At 30.1% G+C, this 11,163-nt stretch overlaps 1 protein-coding gene across 1 annotated transcript; it reads right to left on the minus strand.

The window, feature by feature from the left end:
• Window positions 1–258: 258 nt before the first annotated feature.
• On the minus strand, window positions 259–6,766 carry LOC128163998 (SAP domain-containing ribonucleoprotein-like). The gene is made up of 11 exons (XM_052827707.1): window positions 6,646–6,766; window positions 6,165–6,264; window positions 5,576–5,601; window positions 4,887–4,954; window positions 4,478–4,568; window positions 4,103–4,173; window positions 3,646–3,694; window positions 3,135–3,206; window positions 2,478–2,549; window positions 1,728–1,811; window positions 259–1,507 (listed from the first exon to the last, which is right to left on the minus strand). The coding sequence occupies exons 1-11, from the start codon at window positions 6,679–6,681 to the stop codon at window positions 1,469–1,471; spliced, it is 708 nt and encodes a 235-aa protein (XP_052683667.1). The 5' UTR covers window positions 6,682–6,766; the 3' UTR covers window positions 259–1,468.
• Between the last annotated feature and the right edge of the window lie 4,397 nt (window positions 6,767–11,163).

An 11,163-nucleotide genomic window follows, 5' to 3' on the forward strand; every position in this document is an offset into this window, starting at 1 on the left:
CTTCAATTACCGGTAATGATTGTTAATTCAGTAGCTGGAAACCAGTTTAGATTACATTTTTCACTGCAAGATTTTTTTATAGTTCTGAAATTACTGTATATATTTCAAAACATTGTAGAAAATTGTAGATTAAAGAACAAAATATGATATATTGTCACCCCTTTTTAGATTTGAACATGCCCCATTCCTCGTATATCTACATGTATCTTATACCCAATCTGTAAAATATTATTTCTTCAGTGATTTGATTTAACTCACTTTTAGCTGATATAGTACAGGTTTAGATAGCATTGATTCACATATAGATGGATGTTCATAAGTAAGACTTTACTATGAAAAAATATGTAATATGATTTTCTAAGCTAAAAAACACAAATACATGATTTTGTACGGACATCAGTATACTCCACTGAGTATATCTAATGACTCTTTGGGGGAAAAAAATCTACCACTGAACATCAACAAAATTGAAATTTGGCTTCGTTACAAACTAGATTTCGTTTTGGACAAAAATCATTTGAAAATAAACTATATGCATGACAGTATGAGTATGCAGTTAAAATGCATGTTACAAAAATACCCAGGTTTAATTTCAACTGTTTTGTCCATGGCTACCCTTTTAATAATCAAATACCAGTCCATGTACCTTGATATGTACTTCTGAATTGCTGTCATTTGCAAACAGTGTAAAAAGATGACAATTAAAGACATGGGATGAAAATTTATAAAAAAATAATTTATGACTGCATATTGAACACCAACTTTTATTCCCATGCCAGAATTTATTTTTGCAAAGTTCAAGAGAGCCTCAATGACAACCAATCCTTGCTGTATGGATGTATAAATAACATCACATATAAATAGAAAAAATTATTCAAAGCAAATCAGTTTATCTCAGGTAAATTTTATAATAATTAAAAGTTGGTTTGCAAAATTTGGGATAAGGATGTCAGCAGAACTATACACGTTGTTTGTTGAGTACTGTCTGAACTGTAAACCTGTACCGTATGAGCTGTAAATCTGTACTGTAAGAGCTGTAAACCTAATAGCATACTGTATGAGCTGTAAACCTGTACATACATACATACACATTGCATGCATACATGGATTTCATAATCTGCCAGATTTCTCAAACAAGTATTTCTCTTTTTTTTCCTAGCTTTACAAAATTCTTGGAATATTAAAATATGAATAATTCTTTAAGAGGAAATGCTCTTCATATTAAACTAAGAGTAAAGGGTAGCATTCTTTAAAACTGAATTTTTCAACTCATAATATGTGGTTCAACTAAACTAACATACATTCTGTTTGAAGATTTTACATACTTAAAATAAAACATGATTTCTTTTTTACAGAAATAACTGTTGTATAACTATGAAAACATGTTAGCAGCCTTCATTGCGATTCAAGAGATGAAAGGAAGTAAGCGAAGTTCATTGCATGGTCCAATGATTCTTGTGAATCCCATTTACGTCAATCCAAATCTTTCAGCTCGCTTTTTCTTTGCCTACAATACATACAGTATTAAATAAATGAAAAATAACTACGGCACTCAAGAAAACGGAAAACTGCCAAAAATGTTCTCTTTTAGAAAAGGATATGAATGTAAATAATCAAATCATTTGAGCTGAGGTGCTTGTTGATACTACTTTTCATCAGAAGGTCATTATTGTATCCACTTTCCATCCATTTAATATCCACTTTACATCCACTTTGTTTCCACTTACCTCTGAACTATCTGTGGATGCTGCTGAGGTAACACTGGCTCCGAATCGCTCCTTCCTCTTTAGTAGTCTCTCCTCTTCAGCTGACTGAAAGCATAATCACAACCTATCAAAGCTACACAAAAACAATATTCTGCAGTTCAATATCTATACAAGATGCCCTTTGATTTGATATGAAATTTTTGTTCATATTTAAAATAAACATTTTTTCCAATGAATTTCAATTGTATTAATCTGCACATATTGAGAATAAATTTTTTGTAAATAATATACAAAACATATAATGTCATGCAATTTATTAAATTATCAATTACTTGTTATTTTCTTGACAATTTTGTCTTAATTTTCTACATGAAATGCTAAAAAATTGAGTGTTAAGGAATAGATTCAATGTCTACCACTAAAATTTATACAGTTTTGAAACTGGTTTGGAAAAGTTAACCCTTTTTCATAAACTAATTCATTGTCTGTGTGGCGTAAACCAACTCAAAAAACTTACGTTGCTACCAGTATTAAATGAGCTAATTCATTACATGTAATCATTTTATCTAATAAACTGTAGTCAATTAATGTCCATATAAAATATACACAATTCAACCTTGACATTTTTTGTAAGTTTAATTGGCCTTCTATCTAATCATTTGTTGTTTAAAATTCAAAGCAATTATACCTCTGATCATCAGAATTTTGATTGCTCCTGCATGATACAACAACCACATGCTCTGACATTTGAACTTTTGACCTCTGACCTACCTTAGATAGTACAGGGGCTACGACGGTACCGAACCTCTCCGCTCTCTCTTTCAGCTTCTCTGTTGTAGCAACCTGTCAATCACAATTTCGAAAAAACTTATTAAAATGATCTGAAACAACTGTAATTAAATGCATGTACCATCTGATCACTACTATGTAACTGGGATTATCTGTGGTGGCTTTTGCTTATCAAATCTCTAAAAAAATATATTATTATATTCTCATAGATGAGCACATGACTCAGAAGTCAAAGTAACCCCACAGATTGGGGATTGAGCCACTCTTAATGTTGTGTCCAAAGACAAGAAACTTTGCATTTTCTCGGTACCGCTAGCTGCAATAGGTACTGGCTAATGCTGAGTGTTAACCTGTGATGGACTGGTGTCCCATGCAGGGAGAGTCAATGACTCTCATCTGCTTGAAACAACAGAATACAGGGATAAGCACCAGCTCTATGAGACTTCATGGCTCAGAGAAGAATTAAACTTATCCTTATTCTTAATATTTGGAAATTATGATAAAACAATTACACAGTAAAAGTTACCACAAAAATCTTACACATTATCTATAAAAGACTGCTCTCTTGATGGTAGTCTCTATAGTCATTGGAAAGGAAAGGATGTGGGAATGGGGGTTGAGAGATACCATAATTCTAACCTTGGACAAAACTGGAGCTACCACCGTCCCAAACCTCTCTGCTCTTTGCTTGAGTTTGTCAACATCAGTAGCCTATAAACAAATCAGAATGCTTCCACTGTAATACTAACCAGTACTGAAGTGAGTTTTTCAATCATTTTTTTTTTAGGATGGGTGCTAATTTTGGCCTATCATAGCAAACAGAATCAAATATACATGTAACTAATTTTATCAACAATTAAGAAATTTAATTTTTTTTTAGAATTGGTAAAATCTTACTATGAAAATTATTGACAAACAAGAATATGGTACATTTTCTTTTTTAGTAAAAATTTCTCAAAATTGACAATTATAAATCTTAACATTAACACCTGAGTCAAAATGAGTTTATCTTTAAGGTTAAAAAAAATTTCTTAGTTTTGAATGACAAAATCTGAATATAATCTGAATTCCATGTAATCAAAATGACTGTTTTACAAGTAAACAAATTCAAACGTAATCATGGTACCGGTACCGTAATCTTGTAACTTACAACATCTGATGTGATTTTTCCATTGCTAGCCTGCACAGTCCCACCAAACCTACAAAACAGGTAAAAAATGATTTATAAATCTTATTAATTGACATATCCACAAGTACTCTAAGGTTTTTGTGTACTGAATTTGTACACTTACAGTGAAGTGTAACGTGTTTTGCTTCTACCAATCTGATCAGATTACAGATTTCTACTATAATGGCGCAAAGCGCAGACAGATTTGACAACCACCCATAGAGAGTATGTTATTCGATATCAAGATGAAATTTAACTAATCAGATGTCAAGTTCCACTTTTCTGAATCTTATGGTGTCACCATTTTTAAACAATGTTAATGCCAATTTTGTAACAATTATTGTGATTGGTTGATGAGCTTATCTTTCACGCATATAACAAAATTTGTTCAGATGTCATCTATTGTACCATTGAATGTGTTTGAACTTATCATACAGACCTCTCGGCTCTTGCTTTCTTTTTCAGATCATCATTTAATGCTCCAAACCTCTCTGCTCTCTTCTTTAATCGCTGTAAGTTCAGAAATTGACATTCTTCAGTACATGTACTTGTCTTCAGCCATTATGAAACACTAAGCTTTCAAACATTGACAAAAATACAGTAACTATATAAGAAGCCTTAACTTTGCAGGGATTTTACTAACTTAAAGGCTAAAATCCAAGACTTCAAATGATCTACATGTATACAAAATGCTCTTAAGTGAACCTAATAACTTTATCAAAGGTCCATTCAACAACACTTTCTCTCTCTCTCTCTCTCTCTCTCTCTCTCTCTCTCTCTCCTTGATTTAATTTATCATTAAACATCTACATACATCTTCCTCTGACATCTTGGTAGAGATGACTTTGGGCTCTGGCTTCTCGTTTTCAACCTCTTCTTTGGCTTCTTTTTCAGCTTCTGTTTTGCTGTGTAATAAAAAATACATGTAAGATACAAAACTTGATTTATCAAATCATTAAGAAATTATGAGAGTCGGTTATCATCCTATTTGGTACATTGTATTAAGTATGAAATTGGTATTTGATTTCCCCAGATCAGAGCAATTTCAGCTTTCAAAAATAACATGTCTCTACACTTAAAAAGACAAAACTAACAATATTGCTTAAAATCAGTGGACAATTTAGTTTTATACACACATTGTCATCTATATTTTCAGGTGCCCCCTCCCACCCTCCAAAAAAACTCAAATATCTGTGACTAAAATGGCTACAATCAATATATACCTTTCTGTGACTGTCTCTTGTTCTTCTGCAAGGATGATTTCATCGTCATCCTGCAGGACATCATCTCCCTGAAATACAGGTCAATTGTGAAGGATACTTTACATTATACATATAGGTCAAGGTTACATCAATGTATAAAGGTTACATTAGTTTATACATACAGGTCAAGGTTACATCAATGTATAAAGGTTACATTTGTTTATACTACAGGTGAAGGTTACATCAAAGTATAAAGGCTTAAGTTACCGGGTACTTTAATATATATATAATATATAAAAAATTTTTACAAAGGAATTTGCTGGTGAAGCAAATAAAATACATGAACATTGAACACATACAAAAAGTAGTCTAAATTCTAATATCTACATATAAATCAGCTTAATATACTGGTAAGCGTTTAACAAAAAAAACCCTCATGATTAAGTCTTAAATTTTTTCAGTCTCATAAGTCATAAAACAATTAATCCCCAATGCATATCCTTTACACTTGTACATTATAAAACCATTCATTCTAAATCATTTCAATGTAATATATATGACAAGTACATGTAAGTAACAAGTAAGTTTTATCAGCATTAAGTGCAATTATTTATATGCAGCTTAAAAATGAAATGCATATCAAAATTTGGTTGTTCGCTCTCTCATAAAATGCAGCTCTGAGAAATTAAGGTTAAAAACCCACAACCTACCTCATCATCGTCACCAATGTCATCATCTGAAATGATTAATGGTAATATGCATAAAAAAAAAATCCAACCTAGATTTCTGAAATATAACATACTTTTTTGACAAAAGTCAACAGTGAGTTGTTGGGTGTAATATTTGTTTAAGTTTCATATATTTAAGATATTAGGGAGAGCCATTTATTTCCAGACTATGGTATTTTTTGTGATCTCAACATTGTTCGCTATTGAAGCATAAGTTTCATATTTGGTGTTGATGGCTAAATTAAGCTAAAATTAGCAATATGCGGATACAACCTTCTATGCAGTACTTTTAAAAGGACTTAGGTTTATGTGTATAAAAGTATTTCACAAATTTGGAAATGCAAGCAGTAGCTTTCAGTCAAGAAATCAGATAGACAACAAGGAAATACAGTTTTGTCCATATATTGAAAACTGATGCAATGTAAACTGATATATCTGTTAGGCCTAGTGGGCCTAGTAAAATCTCTGATGAAGCTGAAGCTTCATGGTCATTCAACTCGATTTTCCTTAAAGCTACAGTTCTGCAGCTATGGGTGGAACTGATTTGCAACAACTCCACAATAAGTCTTACCTGTGCTCTGTAAGGCTTCTTTAAGGCGGCTGATCAGTTCTGTTTTCTGGCCAGTGGTTGGAAGACCAAGCTTCTTTAGCTCAGCCTTCAGTTCAGCCACCTATATGGAATATAAAATATAACATGTTTCTTTATATCTAATGATAATCAAAATAATTATATTAAAACATTTTTAAAAACCTTTAATCTTAAAATCAGTGTATAAATTTTTAAAAAAAGTTTCTCTACCAAGCCGGACAACTAATTTAAAAGATTAAGCGCATATTCATTCGTTTCCATTAGTGTGATGAGTAGAATAGAAACAATTCATCTACTTTTCTTTATTCCAAGTATACGTCTTGTAAAAATGAAATCGTAAACTCGTTCGAGGTAATTCGAATTCAATTCAGTAAAGACGCGATGCGAATTGTGATTGATGTTCGAGGCTTTTGTCATCGTCAATACAAACACATACAAGATAAATAAAACTTTTGATTCTTACCTTCATTTTAGAGATATCTGTCTCGGTTGCAGACATATTTATCACTTATTTAAGAAAAATTTCCCGAGCAGAAAAGCACGACAATATTTTCAATTTATCGACTTTTTGTACCTTCAAATCTAAAGAGTTCTCATAGTTGATAGTCCATTCAAAGTTTATTCGATCTTATAGTAGTGTATAGTTTAAAATAATTATCTCTTTAATGATTTTTGTAGAATTTAAATTGTAACAAGAATTTTTTAAATGAAATATTAGGGATTTAATTTTGTCTTCCAAATTGTGAAAAATTAAGACCTATGTATCACAATTTGGAAGACAAAATTATAATTAATGAATATTATAGTGTCCGTGTTACATTGATTCTATTTATGATGCATCTAAGGACTGGTATCATAATAAATATAGAGTTTGTGGATTATTATTTTTTTGGGGGGGGGGGGGGGGAGATGTTTATGTTGTAAGAAATTATCCCATTGTAAAACCCACTATTGGTATAAATTATATTTTTCATTAAAAAAATTGCATGTTTTCTTTCTTAATGTACAGTCATGTATATTGTATGTCCTCTTCCTGACCCCTGCAAGTCAGGGTTTAAAAAACATAAATTCTTCAAAGAATATCCAAACATCTTAACTTCAGACTAGGCTAACAATCCCTTGGAAAATAAAAATAAAACTGCATGCATGAATAACATCTTCAAGATTTTTCAGATTTCATTCATAATTACTTTGCCATCAATATACATAAGACTATTTTCAATTCAAACTGTGAAGATCTCCAACTTTTAAAGTGTACATGCAAATTGAAACATGTGTCTTAGTTTGTTTTGCCAAATGTATTTTGATGAAGAAAATTTAATTTCATGAATACTTTTGGCACAACAGCTTCTGAAACCAATTTGATTATTTAGGGATTAAAGGATCAATCTCTGTGTATGATAAGGTGATCAAATAAGGTTGAGCTCAATTGAAGATTTGATTACACCTGACCATATCTTGTCCAAATTCAATCACCTTATAATATTTAAAGAATGATTCTTTAATTATTACTTAATTCAAAATATTTAAATATTAATCTTTTAGCTATAATACAATTACATATCAAATTAGTTATTGATGAAATGTATTGGTCTATATGTATACATAATAAAATCAATTCATAACGTTTAATTTAATTCACAGACAAATGAAGACATTGGAAAATGTAAATATTTTATTTTGAATACACGTAATAAGAAGGAACTTGTGAAAGCACATGCATATATTACTTACAATGTAAAAAAAAAAAAGTAGTCAAAAAAAAATACTTTTATGTAATAATGCAGAATTCATTGAAAAAAAAGCACTAAATCAGGAAAAAAATCATGGTAAACACATTACCAATTTATTAACAGAAAACGCCTGTAATATAAACAATCCTTTATTTCATACAAAACAAGAACATTATATTAATTCAAAACTTTCAAAGCATAACAAATTCATTCCAAATCTCACCCCTACATATGTACTTTTAAAATACATGTTACATAAACTTTAAAAGTTTTGGGTGAATCTTTTTATAAGAAATATAAATGAATGCACCTTACACATATGTATATATACCATGTAAATCAAATCAAGCTACCCAACTTATACATTGTACATGTACATGCATGTGTATAAACAAGCAATAATTCCTGATCAAGAACAAGGAATGAAGCAACTTGTACTGAATAAACTACCCTTTGATTTGGGCAGAAATGATGATATTTTTGTATAAAATAAATAATATTACATATGCATGTTTCTAAGGTTATACATCGAGAATAAATTCTACATAGGTCAGACACTAACTTAAATTGATTAATCAACATTATAAATTTAACTATACATGTAAAAAGCAGCCTACAGATTGTCTATCTTGCAATATCTTATATCTTTTGATATATCTATATAAATATTAAATATAAACCGGGTATTTCTGATATTTTTATGACCTTAGAAATTCAATTTGTCAACTATACTGCCTGCTATGTTACTAAAACTAGACTTGTCAATTAAACTCCCTTCTCTGTAACAAAATAAATTGGAGTCATTAAGGTGGACCAATTTACAAATCCGCCAAAATCTGAATATCAATAGATTAATTGAGCTGCTGTTATTTTCCATGGACATATGATGGATCTACAGCCTCCTTAAAACTTTTACAGTATTAATCTTACTTGCTTCCATCTCATGTTCCGATTACAATTGTATTGTGAATATGCTAATAGTAACTCTATCTATCTAGCTATTCGGCACAAAATTACTTAAATGATCCAGAATCCATGGAAGAACAAATGGAGTAAACTAATGTTCTGAGTACATTAATACATCATGCATATTGGAAAAATCCTGTGAACTACAGAGCATTTGCTAGCCTTCTAAATTACCAAAAACATACCGTTTATCCAGTAATTTTCGTGATGATATAATTTTCACTTTTTTTTGTGATGTCTTTTAAAATCGCAAATTATTGAATATGCAGAAATTATATTCAGAATTATTTTCAATAATAACTTTTTAAATTCCAAAAAATGACTGGTGCAAATTAAAAATGCTACACATTTTCCCGATTTTCGAAAATTTTTGTGACCCGTGAAAAAAACTGGATATACAGTATTTGGTCTTTTCACTTTTGTCAAGTTCTATTAAAGGGAAAAAAAAAATCTTTTCCAGACAAGAATAACTGGGATATCAAAAGGCCGACCCTTTGTCATGCATCCCTTTAGCATAAAAGTTACGTTAAATAACTAAGTCTACAAAGTGCTAAACTAAGGAATATTTATGGGACAAAATATGATATGTATAATTCAAAACGAATACTAGGCGTTTGGAATGGAGGGAGAGAAAGGAATTCATGCAATTAATATAACAAAATTAATATGTCAAAACCATAGAATTGAGAGATCGCTTAGATATCACTATAGCTTAGATATCACTATAGCTTAGATATCACTATAGCTTAGATATCACTAGAGCTTAGATATCACTAGAGCTTAGATATCACTATAACTGGCTTATTTCCAGTAATACATATGTAATAGATACATTACTGTAAACATATTATATCTGGCTATGTAAATGTATTATATTTGGCTGTGTATTCATTTAACTAAGGTGTTTTTGAAATTGGTGGAAAGCTGCTTCCACTAAATTAAGTACTCGCTTTATGCCATCCATATACAATGTACATATGACTTGTATTAATAAGAATACGTACATCCAAAAATAAAACTAGCTAACGTTAAATTGTTTGGAAATCAATAACCGTCAAATATTAAAAATGCCAAATACAGTAAGTTTAGCGGATTTCATACATGAAAATAATAATGAATATTATTAATACTTGAGGGAATTCTTTTCATTTTAATTTTAATAGATACCAAAGTCTTTAGGGTCATTCAAAAATAGCATAAGGATAAGATTTAATCATGAACCAACACCATGCATCTTTCAGAGTCTACAAAATATGCATATATTTTTTTTTTGCTTGATACATGTGCATGAACTGGTCAAAGCTATGAAAACTGCAAAATACACAAGCTTTCAATTTTAAAGGAAACCCCAACATTATAATCTTATCTAAAAGTTATTAATTAATATTACAATAAAGAATATGAAAATTTCAGGATTAAGATGCTATTTCTTAACTTTGATGAAAAAATAATACAACCCCCTCCCCCCACAAAAAAAAAAATCAAGATATGGATAGATTTGATAACAGTAAAATAGACTAAAGATACAAGTTGTAAACAAAATATAAAAAAACAAATAAAACAATAAAGGAATAATTGCTCATCATTTGTAGAGTACAAAAAAATACCTCGATCATTATTAGAAGCCGTGGCTAGTCTCCATAACACTTATCAATGCTAGCCAAGAATTTACAATTCACTCTGCTCAATATATATGATTAATAATGAATTTAATGTAAACAAGAAAAGTTCAAAAGTTTGTTGAGTCGAGTGTTAGCCAGTAAGTGAAAAGGACACAAGTTATTGATTTCTGTCAATGAAAAGTACTTATAAGCTATCAGATCATTCATCAAATAATACAGAAGAACTTCAAGTTGGTTATACAAGTATTTTTAAAAAAAAATTCTGACTGACATTAGCATTTACAGGTATGTATTATTTCTTCAATTCTGTATTTCAAATTTATGTACGGTATCAAAGCACACATTTAAAAAATAAATGCTGTAATTGAAAAAAAAAATAACAAGATCTAAATAAATAATATTATGTCTAAATCAATATTCTCCTTTTCTTAACACTAGTACATGATAATAATAATACCATAACAGTAAATGCAACATTTCATATGTGTCAATTTACATACTTTTTGTTTAATTAAATATAAGGGTCAATCCTGATTGTCAATCAAAGATTAACTAAAATTCATGAACACTAAGATATATGAACTCTTCTAAAAGGAAAAGTTGGAAATTATGAAAAATAACATTAACAAAAAAATCCAAAACATTTGAAGGGGCCCTACT

The sequence above is a fragment of the Crassostrea angulata genome, chromosome 9 (genome assembly GCF_025612915.1).
Source record: "Crassostrea angulata isolate pt1a10 chromosome 9, ASM2561291v2, whole genome shotgun sequence".
NCBI lineage: Eukaryota > Metazoa > Mollusca > Bivalvia > Ostreida > Ostreidae > Magallana > Magallana angulata.